We start from the raw sequence: 23,293 nt of genomic DNA on the forward strand, positions 1-23,293 counted from the left end.
GATAGACCCTCCCTCCTGTCCTCTGCTCCCCAATTCATGTCTTAAGCCAAGACACTAATTGAACAGGGTCTCGATTGATGCCACTTCTGCCATCCTATAATAAATAGGGTATAGACTTTAGCTGGTAAATTTAGCATTAATCACTGTAAAAAAANNNNACGTGTTAATCACTGTAAAAAAAAAAAAATAAAAAAAAAAGGCCTGACATCAGATTATTAAAAAAAGGCAAACTTGTATAATATATATAATGTGTGTGTGTGTTACTGTTTACTTTTACAGCGTATTTTACTGTAATTTGGGTCTCACAACCCACACGTGTCATTTACTTGAAAATTAATGGAGCGATGTATATGTCTACAGTTAGGGAATTATATTGTTTGCTTGCACATTTAATACACTTTATACTATGTGGTTGGTGAGCTGGGAAGTGATGCATATAATGAGTCTATTGTATCCCATGTGGGCACATTTAACTTGTATATTTGTAGCATTGCAGTAGTCAGTTTAGAATTTTACATAGTAAACATTCTCATACATTTTAGCCCAGCTGGATCTAATTGAAGGGGACCTATTATGCTTTTCCTTAGTTTCTGTCATATATAATGTTACAATGTTGAAGGCTAAATTGAGGCCAGAGTGTCAAGTAATAAGTAAACGTATGTGAAAGTAATCCCTGTGAGCAAAACACTCAGCTCTGGATGCATTTTCTAGTCTTTTTCTACTTTACATGACTAGCCGGCATCGGCTAAAGTAGCTAACTGCTAACAACAACTAGCTAAGGCGTAATTTCGATCTGGAAGCTCTGTAAATGACTGAAAGTTGAAGGAGAGCAGCACTTGTTTTAGACAGAGGATGAACTAAGGGGTTGCATGAAGTGCCAGTATAAGATAAATAAGGATGTTTTTGAAGAGTGAATCATGCAAAGCTATTCTAGCGGAGTCTAAGAATATAGAAGCAGAAATGTTCATAATTGTTCATCACAAGCGATTTCAGCATGGAATAAGAAGCAATAGATTGACGTTATATTGTAGGGTGTAGAAGTAATTTAGAAACAGTCAGCTTCTATGACGCTGTAGTTAGCCAGAGCAGGGTTTGAGCTAAATGCTAAAGCAACAGCATGCTAACATGCTTATGATGACAACACTAACATGCAGATATATTGCAAGTAACGCTTGCTATGTTTGTCACCTTAGTTTGGCATGTTAGCATGTTACATTAGCACTAAACACAAAGTACAACTGAGGCTGGTGGGAATGTCATTTGTTTGTGCAGTGGACAAATTGGAATTTTGACCTGGTGATGGCGCTAGATGAAAGGTTAAGGAATCACCGAAAGCAAACCATCCTAAGGGGAACCATGAATGTACCTAATTTCTTTCAATCCATTAACTAGGTGTTGAGATATTTTAGTCTGGACCACAGTGGTGGACAAACCGACATGGCTATTCACAGAGCTATGCCATGTTTGCATCGCTAATAGAAATGTATTGTAACCGTTGTGAATCTGAAATGACCGCAGCCTTCTTTCTTCATATGGTGTACACTACAAACATTGTACAGCTACCTGTCAAGGCTACAAGGTATGAGCGTTTCATAATAGCATCACCTCTGTAATTTCACCTAGAAGCCTTGCAGAGATTTTCCAATTTTATTGAGGCACTTATGTAAAGTTTACTGAAAACACAACCTAAACACATTTTTGTGTCCTAGTTCTACATGTATTATATATGTGTGGCAAAATTTTATCCCCATGCGACTAATTATTCCATTTTTGGTCTGTTCCAACTCTAATCCTCACAGTTTCTCAGCTTTTAGCCTTTAACTACAACACAGAACACACTTGCTATCACACTGCCTACACTGCCTTGTCACAATGAGTAATTATATCATATTGACATCAGCTTATGTGTGGGGGCTCATGCGTGTCGTTGCATGTGTATGTGTGAGAGTGTGAGTGTGGGTATACGACAGTTAGCCCCTAAAATGATTTAATCCGGTTAAGGGGATTTTCAATTAATCCAGGAGGGCCCTACATTTTGACAGTGTTCATATTTTTAGCACAGTTTCACACACACGCACACACTTTTAAGGCTAATATGATTCAGTACTCCCACAAGATGGACCGCAAATTTGTTTCGGACACTGTCAGAATATGCTCTGAAATCAAGCCAATGCTGGACATTTATGTAACTGTCTGTCTCTGTATTCCAATTCTACCAGTATTCGCAGTTTTTTTCCCCCTGCTATTTCTATAGCCAACTCCAACTCAAAGAAGGATAAAAGCAGTAGTTGCCCGGGAAACGGGTTATGTTAATTATGACTGATTATAAATCTATGTATACCGACTTAATAAGGTTACAATGAGTACTTCTATCTGCTTGGTATTGAAAGTTAAGTATAAAGTTATGGTAGAGGTCAAACTATTCTCCATAAAACACAGTTTGTATTGATATTTTTTGAAAACATGTCAAGGCCTTTCAGGATCAATAAGGAAACTAGAGTCAAACAGTAGTAGCTTGTGATTGTGGCTATGGGTTTAGATGCTTCCTATGTAATAATCATCATCAGGAAAACTTAAAAGACATTGGTGTTATCATTTTAATATGACCCACTCACTACCAGGAAGAAAGTATAACTCATTTCAAAATGTATGTCTGCTTTGAATTCTCTGAAAATGTCTGAAATGTGATTAGGGGCTGGCATGGCCCTCCCTGATATACATCAGATCTGCTTAAATTAGTGGCATGAAGCTGCACAGGCCAGACCAGTGGCTTCAGTCAACCCCTCTGCCTGGATGTGGGCACTAAGGAGGTTAGGACAGGAAATAGGAGAGGACAGAGAAGACGGATAGAGAAAGAAGAGAGGACAAATACATAAGCAGAGTGGAGAGAAGGGAAAGACTTGTGATTTATGGGAGAATGAGAGAACAAATGAGGCGTGAGGGAAGAAAAAGAGCTAAGAGAAAACAAGAAAGAGGCTTGGTGATGGAAGACTCAACAAACTACAGCTTGAAAGGCAAAGGTAGACGAGCGAGCACTACTGTTGACTAGCTAATGTGCTTGTATGTTTTCAAGGCTGTGTGTGTGTTTTTTTAATTGAAAAAGACAAAAGATACATTTCCATACAAACTACGTGGCCCTGAGAGCTCAAAGCACTGCAACTCATGCAAATAGACAAATTAAGAAAACATCTTCACAGGTTTGACAACATACGCGGAGCATTAAGAAAAAAATGTGCAAATACAGAAAACCCTGCAAGTAGCACAGACGACAGGGGACACACGCTAACACGGCTGGGGACACATTTGTGCCACCAAAACATATTTTAGCTCAGCCCCACTTAGCCAACTTCAATAACATGCATGTCTCAGCCGTGTTCATTGCTTTTTAGTGTCCCCTGGAAATGGTTCTTGTTGTCGGTCTTATCTGTGCCACTAGTGTTTTCTATTTGGTTGCATTTTCTCACTTTGCAGCTTTGTTTTCTAAATGCTGTGCAAGTGTTGTCAAATTGAGGATGTTTTCTTAAATTTACTTGTGTTGTGTCTATTTGCATGTGTTTTAAGTACATTGAGCTCTCAGGGCCACCGTAACAAACTATTTATTGGAAATTATTATATTATATTATTATATTAATAATTATTATTATATGTCTCTATTATACTAATCCGATCCACACATTAAAAGAATTTTAAAGGGGAAAATTCTGTGTTAGATTTTTTAACATGACAGACTGTGACGTTGTAGCAGAGCATGCAACATGCAAGAGCATTAACCCATTTTGTTCATGTTATGCACAGTAAGTGGTAGAGTAAGAAAAATCCCTCTTTTCTGACCATCTCTTCTAAAGGGTAAAGCTTTGCTTTGCTGCTCTCTCAGTAGTGTTTACTTAAGAAACAAGACAAGAAATGGAATGGTAAATGGACTGGGTAAAAGAGCGTAATGTAGTTATATAGAGACAACTTGAGCCATCTGAAAGCACACTGTCTGAGATAAATTCAATTAAGAAAAGAATAGAAACTTCAGCCTAAACACACCCTGTCTAATATCAGTGTTAAACAGCCTTGTGAGTCAAAACAATGTGAATTTTCTGAATATCCTGTGGGTGGTAGCTATATTATTCTGGCTGTTACTTTACACTGGACTACTATTAACTCCAGTTTGTCTGTGCATCTTTGATTAGAGGGAGTTAAAATGGAGATTACTAGGTCAGCTGAGATAACAATGCTATTAGGGTTTATTGATAAGACGTTGTCCCTCTTTACACTTGGACAGCCCATATCATTATGAGGACTATCATCTGAGTGGGCCAGCTGCTAGCAGTACACAATCGTTGCCATAGGGATGGTGTCCAGGGAGACAGCTGTGGCCTTTTAGCAGCAGCCACACAGAAGGTCATTCCTCACCTAAGGTACCTTTCTCCGACTGTCCATCACAGATTGTTTCCAGGCAACCGGTCTAAAGCTTTTTGTTTTGTTTTTTTTTCTCCTAGGAAGCAGTCCACCTTCTGAGTATTTTTTCTTGCCATTTAGGTAGCAAAAGAACAAATGAACTGGACAGACAGAGAGACGAGAATCTAGCTAAAGTGCCCCATGAAACTCATTCTCAAAGATACAACAGGGAATAAATGCAACAGTGCAGGGTGGTGGATTTTAGGCATTTAGCTGACAGCCTGACCTTATCTGACATAGCATATAGTTTCAATGATCTGGGTGTGGTCACTGATTCCCCAAAGATGACAATCCATAGTCGCACTTTGTCTTGCCCCTCAATTACACTATTGCTCTTTGACAAAATGGGCACGAAAACTGTTTACCAAACTAAGGGTGACCATTTTTGGGAGGGAGCAAGCATCAGATGCCTAGGCTGCTGATACCACACTGGATTTGAAGCAACTATTTAGGATGAAAACAACGTACACTTAACCAGAATGTGCAATACCCAATTACACTGACAGCAGCAAAAACCATATTATAGTGTTACTATATTACAATAACGATAGGCATATGGCTGCTACTACATTTAGATGCATTCAGAAATAACTTAATTTCTTGCAGCCAATATCACCTTGTGCAACAGATATAGAAAAGCACACTATGTCATGCTGCTAATATGTGAATATGTGATTTGTTTTACAGCGAAAACTGTATACATAACAACAATACATTATGCAGTAAAAACGTAGAATAGAGTTGACATTAACGAACCTTGAAAGCCAGGAAAGGGGCCTTTGTTTGTGAGGCCATTCATTTAGACCAAAGTGGCTAACTGGCTAATCAGCCATCTGGAATGAGTGAGTGTGTGTGTGTGTGTGTGTGTGTGTTTATATATATATATGTGTGTGTGTGTGTGTGTGTGTGTGTGTTTATATATATATATGTGTGTGTGTGTGTGTGTGTGTTTTGTACCAGAATATTTCTTAATCTTATATCTTCAATCTACTGACCTTTTGACCATCACCATCTACATTTAGTCCAGCTGTAAATTTGATAATTTCACTTTAAATATCTGTGGCCATATTTCCTTAACCTAATAAAAAAAAAGAAAGAAAAACAATTCATTTAGTAGTAAAATAAAAATGGATGGATGTGACACTCCACCATCTTGTTTATTCTTTCAATACCCTCAGTAAGCCCAGAGTATATCTGCATGAGCAAATATGCAAGAGTGAACCCACTCTCATGACTTCTCCTAGTCCGACTGATCCATAGCTGAGTCTGTCTTTGCATGAATGACCATGATGCAGTCTGTGATAGTGTAGCTGTCAGCAGTGACAGCAGAAAGACTGCCAGGCACCCAGCTGGACTACCTCCAATAGTATTTGTATATAAAAACACATGAACACTCTCATACACACACACACACACGTAATTAGATACAATTATAAATTATTAAATTATATTATTAAGTTATGTTGCTGACATGTTAGCTATAATGATAGACACCAGGGCAAGGTTTGTGCCAAGGTTTTGGCTGTGAGCTGGGCAAAATCTCCCATTAGGCAGGTTGCCATAGATTTCACCATTCGAAAAGGTGCTATTATGTTGAGATAAAACAGGGAAAATGCACACAAGTTAACATTGTGCTGTGTTATTTATAAGCTCATATAGTGAGAGGAGAGTGTCCGGTGGTTTCTGTGAAAGTTTTACTCATGATGGTTCTTCTCAGTGGGAGAAAGAGTAATGGGTAATTCTATATTTGTATCTAGTTTTCAAATATGGAGGCAACAAGTAGGAGACTAGCAAATTATTTGGGATTCTGTTTACATGTTTTTCAAATATGAACTCATGTATGCTTCTATGCCACATCAATGAGAAGAAGGCAACAATGCTCTCAATCACAAACCAAATGAGTGGTGTGACAAACTATTTTAGCCTGAGAGCTCCACTGAATTGAACCATTGCCAATAAAATGTTTGTAAATGCAGACTGTAGCATGCAGGTTTTGCTCCATTTTACTGAAACTAATTTCAAGCTATTGAGGCTTATAACAGAAGCAGCCATTATGCGCTGTCAGTTCCCCTCTGACAGTCTGTCCACACTCCTGCAAATGGGCGTGTTGCCAAGACAACGGCTCACACACCTTGCCATCTGAGACCACCTGGGGGAGGACAAATTCACTAAATACACAAATGCATGCATGAACATACAGTGCAAACAAAAATATACATGGCCGCACACACACACACACACACACACACACACACACTCCCATGTACAATACACCCCAAACCACACGCCCCTCCTTATCTATTTTACACCACATTACACATGCCCACATGTCTGCATAACCAAGACCAAACTGAGGGAGTATATATGTGCACAGGGCCATGCGAGTCACCCACTATACACAGCTGCATCCTTGAAGAATAAAAGCTGCAACAGGCACTACAATACGGTGTATGCACACTCTCCACATACAGTAAGTAAGCACCACAGTAATAACACCGTAACTGTTTCAATTTCCAGAGGAGAGGTATCAGTAATACTATTTACTCATTGGCAGGCACAAAAACCTGGCAAATAATGAGTGTGTGTGAACAGTTGAAAGACAGAGATTATCTACGTATATGAGAGAAAAAAGACAAAACTGGGGTGGTGAGAGTGGGAAGTTTACCAGTTTCCTATACTGTTGTTTCTCTTGGCGAAGCGTAGCTACCTCAATCTTCAGGGCTCGGTTTCTCTCCTCCAGCAATCGAAAGCGGTTCACATAGTAGACGGCGTGTCCTGTAGCTTGCTGGGATGAAACTTCACATCTTAACTGCAAAAAAGAAGCAAAGAACGGCAGCACTTTGAGCTAAATGATGTCAGTATACTCACAATGGCATGCCGATGCTAAGCAAGTATAATGTTTACTTTTTTCCCCATCATAGTTTAGTATATTAGCATGCTAACCTTTTTTTTCTAATTAGCATTGAACCTAGAAGTACAGCTAAACCAAAAAATGGGACAAATAGAAAGTTTGACCTGATGATGACATAAGAAAGAAAGTCATGAGATCACCAGAGTTGTTCCAATTCATCCTGAGGGGAACATGAATGTGTGTACTAAATTTCATGGCAATCCATTTCACTCAAAACCTCATAAGGGCATTATCGATATTGGTACCAGATCACATGGCAATTCATCCAATAGTTGTTAAGATAATTCAGTCTGGATCAAAGTGGTGGACCATACAACTGACCAGCAGACAGACTGACTAGTCGGTATTAAAAATGATACTAATGGAAGAAACAAGCACCTAATATAAGTTATACAAAAGGACATATGGTTACTGTCAATCTTGCTTACAGTTATGTACTTGGGCTTTAGTTCCATCCCATGGGGTCAGTCACAGGAAAAGGATTACCAGGCCTGAAAATGGTGCTGCTACAGCAACAGGTTTGAGCCTCGGCAGGATTTGCCAGTCAGTGTTTTTCTCCTTAGAAAATTTCTTGATGGGATTGAACCCTCCACGGACATACACCGCATATCTGTAATAAGCAGGCTGGAAGCTTCTCTTGATGTCTGTGAATAGTTTCCTGTATTGCTCAGTTAGTTTTCCTTCATGCCAGACATCAATTTCTACAATTTGATGACACTTTTGAGTTCACAGTTGTCTTGCTTTGGAATAGAACTGCTCTGCTGTCAATCTTGCACTTTTAAAAATTTCCAATCACTTCGAGGCCACCGGAGGGGTTGCAGATGATAGAGGAGCTGAACAGCTGTTAAGCTGAGGTAAGGCGGAAGCTGATTTGGGATAAGTTGACATAAACTTTACCTGTGCCTCCTGAAATTAAACACCCTCCAACGATATAAGCATGCCCTTTGCTCTGTTTTGTGCCAGGGGAAATAACTCTTTCCTATTAGTTAATCTAAAAATGGATTTGATGCTCCGCTCCAGTCTATGTACTATGAGTAATATAAATGTATGAAATAGGAACATTTTCAAGAGCTACAATCTGATATCCCAAACTAGGTGTAGTCTTCCTATTTGCCTCCTGAAAAAGCACACATAGCCAGCCCAGCCACTCTAATATTACCACAGCTATAAAAGGAAAACATTAGCACCCTAGACAAAAGAAACCTGTGCTGCATTAATTTGAAGCCTGTTCACTTTCTCTTTTCGCCCCCTTCCATCTCTGCTCTACAAAATTTAAATTACATTTTTCCATTTGGAGGAAATTAAGGAAGAGGTGAAAATGTCATCCCATTGTTCTCTTCCTCATAGTAACCCCTGAGAGACCAACCATCAGATGGTTCTAATATCAGTTTATATTATTCTAATATATCAATTAGCATGTTGCCAGAGCATTTGGTATCTTGTCAGGCGCACAAACAAACTCTCACACACACACACAGACGCACGTAACAACCGGATCCTCTGACTGCACGCCAAACTATCATCCTCCACAAAACAAAACACTAAAAACAAAGGTGCAGGCAATATGTCGGTTTATACAGATAGCCAAAGCTACCAAAGCCAGTGTGATGGACCTGCCAAGCAGACAGAAAGATAGCCAGATCCACCTGCTAATACAGCAGACCTGCCAAGCAGACAAGCCTACAGATAGACCCACCAGTGTAATATGGTGGACTTTCCAAGAACATACAAAGAGATGGATATACCTGCCAACCAATGCTGTTGGTTTTCCAATAGGACAGACAGACTAACACATTCAGTCAGCCTATTTAGAGTGAGATATTAGGCCGTATGGACAGCCATGTGAGAACCGCTTTATTTGTCATTTAGGCCAGAAATCTACCAAAACTTTAATGTGCACTCAAAAATAAATCTGAAACAGGTGACAACGTGTTCAGAACAGAGAAGAAGAAATGTTTGGTTCTGAACATTTCATGCGTGACAAATCTTTTAGACACTTTTTATTCCATCCAAAATATGAAAATTATAAAATGATTGCATCCAACAAAGCAAATTAACAAAATTTCTTCAACATCCTATCAATGCCAGGTTGAGGCATCTAAATAAGACATGATCAAGTTCAGTCCAATCAGACAACAAAGGCTGTGACTGCAACTAGTCCCGTGTCGGGCAGGGCCCAGTAGCGCCGTCCACTTGGGAGACATCATCCTTGTACCGAGGGAGCTGCCAAAGCTTTTCTGACAGGAGCTGCGTCAGAGTTTAGAATCGTGACGCACTCGTTCACTCTGGGGCCACAGGAAATACTGACAAGAACTCCGGCTAAATTTGAGGCAGGAGGGGAGGAATTAAAAAAAAAAAAAAAAGGGACACAGCGAAAGGTACAGAGAGAGAGAGACAGAGAGAGAGAGATTCTGGGCCATGCAGGCATGTACTCCCAAAGATGGGTCGTCTCGCACCCTTTCAGAATGCCAGCGTTTTAATTCAGTGTGGATGAGCAAAGGACACACTGCATCATAAGTATTTGTTCTCCAAAACTGGGCATTCATTCATCCAGTTATTACAGTATGTGATGAAACAGTTGTTATATTTATTTTGCTTGTTTGGTAAGAAGGTCCACAACATTACACCACTGTGGATGACCACAAGATGAGATACCAAAAAATAGAAAAACTGTATGAATAAGCAGTTTGAGAATTTAGACTAGAGAGGAACAAAGAATTCATTAGTAGAGAAAAAAGTGCAGAATTGGCAGAATGGATGAGAGAGAGAAGACCCCGCGGCAACCACCTTGAGACTCTTATCAAATACAGGATTTTCCTTTGTGTATGTGTTTAATATTCGGTTTTTCTTCCTTTTTGTATTTGTCACAGTGGAACAAGCACAAAAATAATAATCATTTCCGAGTACTTGTCTACATCTTGTACAATATCTCATGAGTATCCCGGTGTTTCCAAGCACTTTATTAAAAAATGGCTCTTTTGTTTCTGTCAACTACTATTGAAGGTGATGTCTGTCTTCCCAGTATCATGTAATGATCTACTCAGTGTCCCTCACCTTGATTCAGTTATCTACGTTGATATTTTGATTGACACACAATGTAAAATGTTTTCACCACTTTAGACTCTGAGAGAATTTACTTTTTGTCTATGCCAACTGCGATACAAAAGTTAAGAAACAGCACCAAAAGTATTCTGTGCACAGCTCAAATGCATGTCAGCAGAGCAGAAACCTGAGGTCAAAAGGGCTTTAACCTGGGTTAGCAGGGTGGAGTTCTTACTGTGGGTATTTCAAAAGAAAGAAAAGAACACAAGGGCAGCACACTGTACAAGCCAGGATTCAATGAGACAATGAGATTCATGGACAAATTTCTCGGAAAATGCCTCGTAAAATACCACAGAGATCATTTTCTATACAATTTATTCCTATGAAAGCAACATCAGAAACATATTTCCCACTTCTGTGAATTGTCTGACCTGCACAAAACTGTTGACAACACCAATGATGGGTACACTCTGGATGGATTATCCATTTAAAACTGATCCACAACTGGAGGCTGGGGAACGGGGCAGAACAACAGAACAGCAGATAATGTGGTAGCTATTAAGATGTTACAGCATATAATTATGTAATAGGGGCTTTTATACTACTTAATGTGGTGCACAGTTCGGCCTACCTCCACTTTTGTTTTAATTAGGAGCTACAAATAGATTTGAATTCATCATGACACCAAAAAGTGATATGTGTGTATTCATTCAATGGTTCACTTTATAAAAAAAGGATCGTTTTCTAGGATTTTTATGGCTATTCTGCTTTGTTGGGTGACTTATGGTGGAGGGACACAGGAGAATGGATTAGGAAGGCAGCATGTGGTGGCTGGACTTGAACCAAGGGCATTGTGGTTAAGTGGCGTGTGCTCACCCCAAGGTAATCTTCTTTTGACTGGTGGTTGATTTGAATAGATTGTCATATCGCCATCTGGCGTGTGAAAGAAATAATTGCATCGGTGCAGCCTGATGCAGTCATCTGTGGATGTACAACTACTGACCAACCCTTAAACAGATTTTCTCCCCCCAAAAAAAGCGAATCAGTCTTTTCAAACCCATTAAGCTTAAGTGTTTTTGTGAATGTGTTTTACTTTGGATTTAGACAGACTGTTATAAATCTAGAGTCAACTACTCAGGAGAGAAATTATTCCCTAGCATTGCCAAACACTCAATCACTGTTCATTAGGGGAATATTTTTTTATCTTATGGTTCCCAGAATGTAATAAATCTCTGAGAATCACAGCAGCTAGCAGAACAGCACTGTTTTGAAATTAAGAAAATCAACAGTATCAAATCATCTAAAAGGGACTGAGACTGTACAGACATGTATGTTTTTTTCTCACACAGATAATGACAACGTCCCTACCTTAAAGGCAGTACCCCCTTTGTCCCAAAATGACTCTCTTCCCTTCCCGTCACATCACACGCTGGCAGTGAAGGCGGAGGTGACGCGTCCCTGTGTGCGCACGTGTATGCCGGTGTATAAGTGCCTGTGTGTGCAGTTGCAACAAGCGTTTCCAATCTGCAGCTTTAATAGCTTGCCTAGTCTGTACGCCGCTGTAACAGGCTGGATGTCTCACCCTATCAGTGAAAGCAAAAACAGCCACAGTGGCTTGGCGTACTCTCTCTCTCTCTCGCTCTCTCACTCTCACACACACACACACACACACACACAGTCACACAAACACTCCCTCCGTCCCACCCCTGAATCTGTTAACGCTTCCTCTCGCGCACTCTGCTCTTCCCTCCAGTTGTGCTTTAAACCCCCCACCCTCCTTCTCTTTTAGCTTTCCATCTCGCTCATACGCAGACATGTGCACGCCCTGCTCAACTGACCAAAAAACGTCACACATGCAAAAAAAACAAAAACACATACACACACACACAAACACACACACACAGCTTTCATTTAAATAAATCTGTTGAGCAGTGATGTGTAAATCATTACATCATAGATGAGCATTTCTTTCTCTGAATACATATCCTAAGCAGAGCAGATCATGGTCCAGCATCCCTGTCTCCTCTGTATATTACTTTCTAACAGACAAGAGAATGACTTTCTGTTTTTCTAACAGAAGCAATGATCCATACGTCACTCCATCATACATTTCTGTATTTCAGTCATTAGTGTTTCTTTGGTATTACTACTTGTAACTTTCCTCTAGCATCGCATTAAATCAAATCCACACTGTCATGTTCCTGGACAGACCACAACCAGATACAACTGTCTCTTTGCTCTCTTCACCTCCTCTAAATCCCTAATCTGTGGACTCAAATTAAATCGGTGTGGTGGTTTTTACTGAGGCTACATCTGCAGCAGGCGTTCAGTGTATTCTGTTGATAGCCGTTCTCTGTTTTAACACTGGGACGGAGGGCACAGGACAGAGGAGAGGACAGAAAAAAAGAGCCACTAAGTGTGCGTGAGTGAGAAGAGAAAGCAGAACGTACGCTCTGTTCCACTCTGTTGCCTAGCAACGTCCGCTCACTCTCTGTTCCCATCCTTACTGTAGACACATTACACTCGTTGTTGGTTGTTGGTTTTCAGGCATGACATGAAGCCCTGTGAGAGCCGGGTTCAGGAACAGATGGAAACTGGATTAGGCAGAAATATGCAATGACCCCTTTAAATATGCAAATAGCTGAAGGCGATGTGTCATTTAACTCCTTAAACAAGCTGCTACGTTTGGACCACGTCATAGCTCGGCCTCTTTCTCAACTTGGTGGATTTTTCACACTGAAATGTGTATTCAGACATATGCTGTCCTCTTCTGGACATATTTGTAAATCGTTTGGAATGGAATAAAAGTAATGGCAGAGATGGTGTTATTGGTTGAACACTATATGCATGGTCACACACTGTTTTCCAGGAAGCTAAAAGAATATATATTTATATATGATGGAGTGATTTTGCAATAGAAATACGAAAAGGAGATACTATGGAAAATACTAAATACAAAATGGCACCAATATAAAAAAGTTGTTTTGATATTTCATTTAAAGGTCTGAGTGTTCTCATTGGTCCATTGCAGTGATGGAGTAACAGTCAAGGTTAGAAAGTCTTACAATATATCATTAACTTTTATAAAATGAAATAATTCGATTCTGAATGTTGGCCTGCCGCTTTCCATCACAACTCTTTTGTTAGGGTCACATGAGGTAAAAGATTATTTAAAACAAGGGATTTGTGCTCAAAAAGGAAAACTCTCTACTTTGCAAATGTTAAGACTGGAGGAGCTGGAAAGAGACTAAATAACATTCAGCAATACAAATGGTGATCGTGTTGGAGAGCAAACGTGGATGTTGAGATCACATCCTAATTTTGTTGCACTTTATAGCATGGTTCGGAAAAATCTAATGTTATGTCATAATGATGTGTAATGAAGATCTGTCAGATTAGGTTGAGCAGATGTTCTTTTTTTCTAGGAAAAGTCCATAAATTTGGTGCTTCATCCCCAGATTTCCTCCTCTCAAGTGGACTGCTTTATGTTAGTAACAGGATAATTTTATCATGGCTAGCAGGAATATAAACTCTTAGATTAGTTTGTTCTTGGCTATAGAAGCATGGTAGTAACAGGCCCACAGTATGTGGTACCACATTACCTTGCCCTTGGCGTGCAGGTGGTGATGGTGTATGTTTCTGGCAGTGATCATGGCCAGCTGTCTCTGGATCCACTGTAACTCCATCTGAGACTGCCTCAGCAGCTCCTCCACATGAACACTGGACGTGTGATCCCGCATTATCACCTGCAAAACCCACACAACCAGATATTACACGCGCTGCAAACTTCACACTCTCCTTACACCTCCATACAAGCACACGGTTGCTGAACCACACATGCAAACAAAACCAAAACATACAACTGAATGTGTACATAATAAAGGTACTGAAAGATATACGTACACAAAAGGTATATTTGAGGTACATGTTTTGTTTTGAGTGATTCTAGTTAAGATTTATACTTTGTTCCACCATATTTTGCCACTGAAAAACTAATGCATATGAAAACTGAATTTAGTTGTTTACTTTTTGTTATTTGAGTAATTTCTAAGAGTTTAGATAAGTGATATTCCTGAGTACATCTACTGCATTTACCATGTACTGTCAATTTGTCAATGTCATTAAAAAAATGTTTTCTCTTTTATTTTGGTAGTCTGCCACCCAAAACATTATATAATACATCCATCAGCAAAAAAAAAGCTTTGATTTACAAATCAAAATCATTTCAAGCTAAACATAACAAAATGCACATGTTCGACAGTTATTACAAGTACAAGTAAAATGTGTCAGATGTTTTATTTTGCTTCATCATCAAAAATGTCCCCCCTTACTAATTTGACCTGAAACAAATACCTTTGAATGTTGCACATAAAGATGGAGAAGCTATAAACACATAGAGAAGAACACATGGCATATTGCATGCACATAGCACTAACAAATCTAGCAAAGAGTTTCTTGGCACTTACTGTACAATTCCTTCATCTTCTTTCATTAACATCACTTAACTTGCTTGTTACTGTAAGTGCATAATCAACCCCTCACAGCAAACATTTCCAATTTAACACTGCTGCCCCCCCTGCATCAGTTGGTCTACATGCATTTGTAGGTGCCGACTGTCTGGTATGATTGATATATACGTGTGTGCCCATGTGCAAGTGTATGAGTGTGTTCAGTGAAAAAGAGAGAGAGTGAGAGAGGGCTTCACTAAGTTACATAAGAGAGGATTACTGTATCACAGCAACACAATGACGGGGGGGGGGGCATCAGCTTTTATCAGTCGGTGCTAAATCCCCATCTACTCTGTACTGTTTTGTACCTTTGCGCAGACACACACACACACACACACACAACCGTGAATACCATATTCACAGTAACTACTATACAGTGACACACAGGAGGTTAAGAAGGTTAATGCTGCTTGTACCTCAGGAGATTTGACTTATCTGACTCTACTGCTGCATCATAATAAAACTCAACAGTCATCTGTTTTCTGTCTGATTTTGCTTTTTTTGTCACAAACAAAAACAACTGCAGAGCAAGATCACATTAAAAAAAAAAACATTTTTAATCAGAGATAGTGAAAAAGTGACATTATCAACACTAAAGTGGCAATAATTAATGGACAAATACAAGTGATTTGTTTTCATACTTATTCTAAGGGGGTAGTAGTGAAAACAAAACTGTAGGATAAATCAGCTCCCTCTTTCCCTGTCTTTTTAAAGCTGTTTGAGCCAAATGCTCAAACAGCTTCTCTGTGCTGACTCACCTTGGACAGCTTCTATTTCCTTGCAGGGGACTGGAGGAGGAGGACAGACACATCAACAACAACAACAACACGGAAAGCTCAGGAGTCCTGTAGATTTATGCAGAACTGTCCCATCCTGCGAAGCCCTCTATCAACCTGCAGTGCAAAGCATCTCTCACACAGATTTATCAAAGTGAGAGGAAAGAGCTGCCTACGTCATTATCCAGGCCTGAATGAGGGTTTTCATTTGCTACCAATTAATAGGATTGATATTGCTGCTTTATTCTGGAATATCTCTCTGAAGAAGTGCATTATTATTGTGATGCTGTGTAGTCGACTCAGCTTGATTCTGAGCAAACAACTCTTCATCGTTGCCCTGTTTTGCACTTGAGCACATAGTCATACCCAACTTTAGATGTCACTTGAACAAGTGGAGTTCAGTAATGGGGTCTCCGCATTATTTCAAACAAAAGAAGTTCCTCTTACACAATATATTTATAAAAGCAGCTGTGAATGGTTTTCAATGCATGCACTTTGTTTGCACAGGAAGAGTTTAAGCCACTGGAGAATACTTACTAAAAATTGCAGTTTGCATATCCTTAAAAAAAAGCAATAGTAGTATAAGAGGATACAATCTTGCACATGAAAAAGTTAAATATTCATAAAAATACTGACATGCATAAAGTTCAATGTTTTTCAGTAAAGTAGTGTACATTGTCAGGAATAACTCCATAGTATTATTACCCATCCAAGTGATGCTCTTTGGTTTCTCCCATCCTCCTTACAGAGATCTTGGCTGGCTTCTTATGATCCCAGGTTTGGCTAACTCTGGTGCCATGTGTCTGCCTTGTAATCCAACATAAGCCTTAAAAAAAATAAACACATAAACACTCTAAAACTCACTACTAACTATGGGCAGGGATGCTGTACATCACTGCACTACATAACCATGGCTCCTGTCTCTGAGTACATATTTTGGAAAGCTTCTCCCTGATATGACTTGCTTTTTTCATACTGAAGTCAGTTATGATTCAGAATTTTATCTCAGGGCGTTCTTGTACCCAAGGCTGCCTGCTGCGTGTCCATATGGCACACTTAACAAGAGGGTGAAATATAAACAGGAGACGGAAAAGAGCATTTAAGGCTAACCTCTCACCTGTTATCACGATATGAGGGGAGAACCGGCCTCACGACGATGTCGACATTATCCGGTGATTAGGTCGTTGGCATACACACTTTAATGGTGGTTTCACTTAGCCCGATTAGCTCCTCTCCGGACAGTGTTTACGCTGCACTTTATTGGATGCCACTTAATATTATTAATTATTAATTAATATTGAATAAATACATAAATAAATATGCCTTCGAAATATTGACAAACATTCCATAATACTTTATCTCTAGCTCTCAGGTGCAATTTTGTTGCGGGGAACTCGCTTTTAGCTAGCTCATGGAGTTTGGTTATATCACATAAATTCAAACATGGCTGCACCATTCTTACTTTATATAACCTGAATGAGTGACAACACCTGTGTTGGTGTGCGGGGCCTTTATACAGTCCTGACATATTCTCGCCTTGTAAAGGTTGTTTACACCAAGCTAATCTGTGTCTACGTCCTGTTTTCTAGCCAACTGATACAAAAAAATATATTTTGCAAACATTTTATCATAATTGTATTACTGTTGTCAAAATCTGCTAAGAAAATGTTGTTCTTATAGTGTGTACTGGAAATATGGAATGGAAATGAAAATGGCTACCATAGTTGTGAGACTCACTGAAATCAATTAAAGTTCCATACATTTAGCGCAGTCTGGCTACTATGCACTACTACTGTGTCTGTGTGTTCTTCACTGACCATTTTGCACATACAGCATTCAAACTTGTACAGAAATTAATATGGAGTAAAAGCTTCAACTTCTAACTCAAACCCCATTCATATGTAACTGGTAACATTTAACAGTGCAAAAAATGTTTATTCACCATGAGCTTTGTAAAATGTTTTTATTGATGAAAACTATACATATCAATGGTCATGGAGAAAAACATAACACAACTCCAGATGTATTACTGTTGTTCTTACTCTCTTGTTCTAGCCGGTGCTGGTCTCAAAGAAGGATTTATAGGTTTTTTTTAGGAAGAGAAGCCTGTCCCAGCCTTCCTGTTCAGGGCAAATTGGTGCAAACATTCACCTTGGCAGATGAACTGGTCCCAGAAATTCATACCACACTGTGAATGCAGTTTCTTGTTTTATTTACTTATTTTAATCCAGACAGAAGTGCTGTCCTAACACATCTCCGACTCCTTTTAGTAACTGGGTGGCAGTTTCAAACTCCAGTGGGATGTTCTTGATCTGAGACTGCTTCAAGTCTCTCTCCATCAGCTGGGGATAGGAACATGGGACACATTATTTATGCTACTCAGATGACTATAAGATGAGTATTAGCAATAATAGATTTAAAGTTCCCTTGCATTGCTGTTTAAGCGGAATCTAAACTATTAAATTTTACACAAACGCATGAAGAAACCAGTAAAGTTTTGAAGTGTCACATCACCTCATATGTTGTTATCTCCAGCACCTCGCTAATGTCATCCTCTTTTTCTGGCAGTGGTGTGTTGATCAACATAGCGGCTTTGGCCACATCTGGATGGTGATGCTTCTGCAGTGTCTGCAGGGAAGGAGAAGAATTAAAATTCTAGTTTACTAAATAAAAGTATACTTTCCATTAAGTTGGGCTCCTACATGTATGTGATATTCCTTCATCACATTTTCCAATCAACGACACAAAAACAATTGGCTTGCACAAGTCATAGCTCAGTCGTAGTCTGTGTCATGGATGATTCATTCACCGTCACATACTGTACGCACCTTAATCTCCCACAAGCTGCTCTCTAAGGCACGGCACTGAGCAGGATCCTCTTCATCCATTAGATACGGGTCTTCCAAAGGCTCTGTCATTAGGAAGAGACACAGGACAAATACATGAATTGAAGAAGATTGTACATCACAGTAAAATTCTTACAAATTGTCTTGATATTAATATTATATTGCAACAAACCGGACTGGGAATCTAAAACCACTGAAATGTTCAATGGTAAGAAATTATAAATGTTGAGAAATTCCATCATAAACAGAAGAGGAGACTCACCATCTTCTGTGCTGGGCTTGTGAACAAGGACTCTGCAGGATGGGTGGCGACGGATCAGGTTGTAGATGAAAGGTAGCACTATGAGGAGGCCTGTAGACGGTGCTGTGAGAGCCAAGCGAGCCAGGCGTTTGGCAAACGCAGCCACCAGGTATACCGGCAGGTGACTGGAAGTAAGCACAAACGCATATACAACATATTTTTAAACTTTTATGGTAATTTCTATGATCAAAAACAGATTCTCCCCAGACACTACTGCTGCAGTATAATTTAACCTTTATGTAGACAAGTGAGGCTCATCAGGGGATAACAAATAAAAGGTGTGGTTGGACTGGGAAATCTACTGCAGCACTGCAGCAGCTCAACTATAAATAGTGTTTACTACAACTGTTTACCTGTCCAGTGCTCGACGAGGACAGACAACTATAACTGATACACTAAAGATTAAAAAAAAAAAACATTTAGTGAAGCATGAAGGATCTTACCTGGAGCTAAGGAAGAGGTTAGCTAGGTGGAAGAAGCGTGCTCTGTACTTCACGTGGAAAATAGAAGGCTCAAGCAGATTATACAACTTCTTGTAGAAATCAGGGTAATCTCTGCAAACACACACACACGCAACCTTGAGTACACTATTAATGTAATTCAGAAATATCTTTGAGTTTACTGTTGTATAGATTCAGAATTAAGTTCATTTGTGTGCGTTCATTTTCTTCTACATATTACTGTAATTAATGTGACGATAAAAAGTGGCCAAAATCTATGTATTTCTTACATAAATACTCACAGGTTGTGTTGATGTATGAGGACAAAAAGGCCATTGAGGGCCAGCAGGCTGATAGCGCCACCTGTTTAAAAAAAGGACAAAAACATGATGATTACCAGCATCACCCTTTAGAAATAATACATCCCACAGAAAAGGTGTAAAAAATACCACTATGGTTATTTTAACGTCACTGAGTACTGTCACAACTTACCAACTTCATAGGCAGCAGTCAAGAAGTCAATCATCAGTGTGGGTTTACTCATGTGGGGCAAAATGGAGTCATGGAGGATCACCAGGACCTTTTTATACATGTTGCTTGGCAACTACAACAGAGAGATTAGAAATTAATGAGACACAGTGCACAGTGTCGTAGATATTTACACACAATACATTTTGATTGTAGAAAATGTTTTGAACTTATTTTTTTTAATAATACCTTGTACTTGAGAAAGCCCAGCCACATCTTCTCAAAGACACGCTTGTGTTCCTGTAATGAGGTACAACATTTTAAAATCGTATTCAGGAAACATTTAAACAACAAGCAGAAATGTGAATGTCTGATTAAAAACATTTTACTTACATTCAGTTTAGCAGCTTTCCAGTCCTCATGCTTGGCTGGAAAAATATACATCACACAGTGGCAGTTCAGCATCACAGCAAAAAAGAAACACACACTATGGCATTGTCAAAAAGCAGCTCTCACCTTCCTGTTTGACCATGAAGTTGGTGAGCTCTGACTCCTGGCTGGGCACACTGATGTTGGACACGAGGGTGAACACATTGGTCTGATATACAGGCATCACTGCCTGGGGAGGGACAAGACAAGCCAAGAGTATTCAGCAAACCAAGTAATATACGTGAACTGCATCCAAACTGTAACAATGAAAGCATTAAACAAGCACAGCTACAGCACATGAGCTAAGCACTAGACAAGAGTTTTCCTACCCCTTTGCTTTTGTCCATGACTTTGCCCACATTCTCCCGGACAGAGCTCATGACGTAATAGCGTACATCCTCCATCTCAAGGAACTCCTGGAATCTGGAGATGAGCAGTGAATTGTCTGTAGTTTTGGAAAGCAGCCTTTCCACCACTGCCTGGCCATGAAATGACAACAGAAATATCAGAATGTGCCTGTGCCACTAATGAAATAAAAGGCTGGTGTTTTCAATTAAATTAATTATTAAATTACATTAATGCTATTTATATTATCGTCGCCACCACTGATGGCCAGGCTGCATGACAAAAATTCCTACCAGGATGAGTTCTCTTGGAAAGCTGTAGTGTTCACTCCAGTCCAAGTCCTCGAGGGGATGCTGTCCTTCTGCTGCAGCAAACTTCATAAGGCAGCAGAGGGCACTCTCCTGTAACCAAACAGTTATTTATTTAAAAAAGACAGACAAACTTGGATCTCCTTTCTCAGGTCCATCATAATGGTTCATTACAGATTTGTTTACTGCAAGATCAGAGAGCTAACAACTAAATGTTGATTGGCCTCAGTGGACCTGAGCTGGTATGCCACGACACAAGAACAAAGGCAATAATCTACCACATAATACTTGATTCCCTTTGTCATCTACAGCTATTCATGGCTTTCAGCAATAGTAATAAAAACTTCTAGACAGTAGTTAATTTAAGAGGGCCAAAGAGAACAAAGTTATTATGAAAGAGTGTGCTCACTCAAGTATACTGGCAGTAATACCAGTGTTGTAATATCATGCCAACCATTCATTTGTGCACAATAAGTTAAAAACCCATGCCACAAATGTTCCTGCACGTATACTCACTTCAATGTCGCTTCAAGTCTGAAAAATGTTGTTCATCTGCAAGACCCTTTTCTTATATTAGTCTACATTTGAATAAAGTAAATGTGTGACCTCCATACCACAGTAGCTGTTCAAACATATTTGCACTACAATTTATTTATACATTTTTATATTGCTTTTATCTTTAATTCTTGTGTTGTTACTGTGGTGTAATGCTGCTGCTACACTGCAATTTCCCAGCTTGGGATCAATAAAGTATGTATATCTATCTATCTATCTATCTATCTATCTATATGTCTACATTAAAAGCAGCGTGGCTCTTTGTCCAGTGTGTATGGGCCCCATCTCCACTGAAGCTTTCAGTCAACCCACCTTGACTCCATGAAGTTCATGGGTGAGGTGCTCAAGCAGCATCTCCACACAGCTGTTGTAACGGTGTCTCATGAACATGCGGTACTTCTCTTCAGCACTGTGCCCCCCTGAGCCAGAACACAGACAGACAGACGGGACGATGAGAGCATCTGCAACTCTATTGGGTGTGTGTGTAACTATGTTATTGTGTTATACAAGTCAAACCCACAGAAGTAGAGTAGAAACATTCTCTTTTATAGACGCTATTCAATTAGGACTGACATTTATAACATGTGTGAGTGTGTTAAGTTTATGAAAGGACTTAAACGTGCTGTCCCGGTGTCTGTAGGTGCAGCAGTGTTCGTGTGACACTTTCTAACCTCCACTGATAGATGAATTGGAATCATTATGATGAATTATCAGCCTGTACTCACCCCCCAACGCTTCCTCCTCCTCTCCAGGTAGTTTACCGATGAAGAGCTCCTTCCTCTCCAACAAGGTGCAGAACAATTTGCCGCACGCACCGGCAGCACTGTCAACATCCTTCTCTTTTTCTGACTGCAAACGGACACGAAGAACACACAACAACACATGCAAGGTGGTGAGATAACACAACTGGGTGGCTAACCAGCATGGGTTTAGTTGTGGGTGGCGTATATTTTACCTGAAGGACCTCGAGGACGTCAAAAACGTCGTTGGCTTGTTTTCTACTCTCAAGTATACTCTCGACTTTGCCATTTAAGTCGATTTTAGCTGTTTTTACACTTTGTTGGCTTGTTTTCGCCGAACTCACGTTGCGTTTTTTGGCCGGCGCCATGTTTGCCGAGTGATGTGCCGTTCACGTAACATCCGACAAAACAGTACGTAAGGCACAAATCCTAGAAATTAGTTTAAGAGTAGATTGTATAAATATAGCTGCATAAGCTTGTACGTAATTACAAGTATTTGTATTTTTATTATCTTTCACTGCCATAGAAGTACGGCAATCATAGCTGAGAGGTAGGAGATCCACTGTACTGTAAACCCAGAAGTCATTGAATGCAACATTAGTCCATAATACTTACCTGTTGTTGCGCCCCCTCGTGACTGGAGGGCGAAGTTTTTGCTTAAATTTGATCTCTTCAGTATTTAATCATTGCTTGGGTACAGCAGTATCACATTTTTATTAAAAATTACACGAGTACCTCTCTGCTAAGTTCTGTCAACACATTATTTTCAGATTAAAACAGGAATTCAAATGAATCAATAGCTGTATGATGTAATAAAATAATACATGATTCACCACTGTAGCTCTGATGTAAATGCTATAGTATCTTCTTTTGATACTGCTGACTTTCATACTTCCAATATATGCCAATAAAAATGTACTGAAAATGAATTAAAAAGGCGTGTTTGCCTTGTAACTGATTAGTGAGATTATACAAAATCTAGATGAGCGCCAACTCTCAGCGTGGAAGCATTACATTAGCTTCAGCGGATGCAAAATGACACGGAAGACGGAGAATGGATTTTGTCACCATTTTTACAGGTGCAGTTGTGGTAAGGTACAATCGCTTCAAGGCCAGTATGGACAGGGGGAATAAGTATAGCAACCAGTTACTCTTTCCATGTACATATGGGTATGTTA

General features: G+C 39.6%; 2 protein-coding genes across 2 annotated transcripts in view; both read right to left on the bottom strand.

Annotated features, from left to right (window-relative positions):
• Window positions 1–14,328, bottom strand: part of si:ch73-287m6.1 (RIMS-binding protein 2) — a 58,545-nt gene extending 44,217 nt beyond the window's left edge. Inside the window, exons 1-2 of the mRNA XM_035667384.1 lie at window positions 14,002–14,328; window positions 7,112–7,255 (exon numbers count right to left, since the gene is read on the bottom strand). Coding sequence (XP_035523277.1) covers window positions 7,112–7,255; window positions 14,002–14,139 — 282 coding nt within the window. The 5' untranslated portion in view covers window positions 14,140–14,328. The remainder of the gene's footprint in view (window positions 1–7,111; window positions 7,256–14,001) is intronic.
• A 3,301-nt stretch (window positions 14,329–17,629) lies between these two features.
• noc4l (nucleolar complex associated 4 homolog) lies at window positions 17,630–22,625 on the bottom strand. Its single transcript, XM_035667885.1, has 15 exons — window positions 22,331–22,625; window positions 22,101–22,224; window positions 21,688–21,794; window positions 20,806–20,913; window positions 20,497–20,646; window positions 20,255–20,357; window positions 20,132–20,166; window positions 19,988–20,038; window positions 19,763–19,874; window positions 19,573–19,633; window positions 19,274–19,384; window positions 18,792–18,955; window positions 18,512–18,594; window positions 18,198–18,311; window positions 17,630–18,025 (listed from the first exon to the last, which is right to left on the bottom strand). Exons 1-15 carry the CDS (start codon window positions 22,481–22,483, stop codon window positions 17,906–17,908), a joined length of 1,596 nt encoding a protein of 531 aa, XP_035523778.1. The 5' UTR covers window positions 22,484–22,625; the 3' UTR covers window positions 17,630–17,905.
• Between the last annotated feature and the right edge of the window lie 668 nt (window positions 22,626–23,293).

This window comes from Morone saxatilis, unplaced genomic scaffold (genome assembly GCF_004916995.1).
Source record: "Morone saxatilis isolate NCDOM2014 unplaced genomic scaffold, NCSU_SB_2.0 Contig21, whole genome shotgun sequence".
Taxonomy (NCBI): Eukaryota; Metazoa; Chordata; class Actinopteri; family Moronidae; genus Morone; species Morone saxatilis.

Excerpts from the sequence above, each read along its gene's own strand:
- noc4l (XM_035667885.1), bottom strand. The coding sequence starts at position 22,483 with ATGGCGCCGGCCAAAAAACGCAACGTGAGTTCGGCGAAAACAAGCCAA. Across the intron at positions 20,647-20,805 it reads TTCCAAGAGAACTCATCCTG|GCAGTGGTGGAAAGGCTGCT; the intron begins GTAGGAATTTTT and ends TTTCATGGCCAG. Across the intron at positions 19,875-19,987 it reads TGGGCTTTCTCAAGTACAAG|TTGCCAAGCAACATGTATAA; the intron begins GTATTATTAAAA and ends TCTCTGTTGTAG.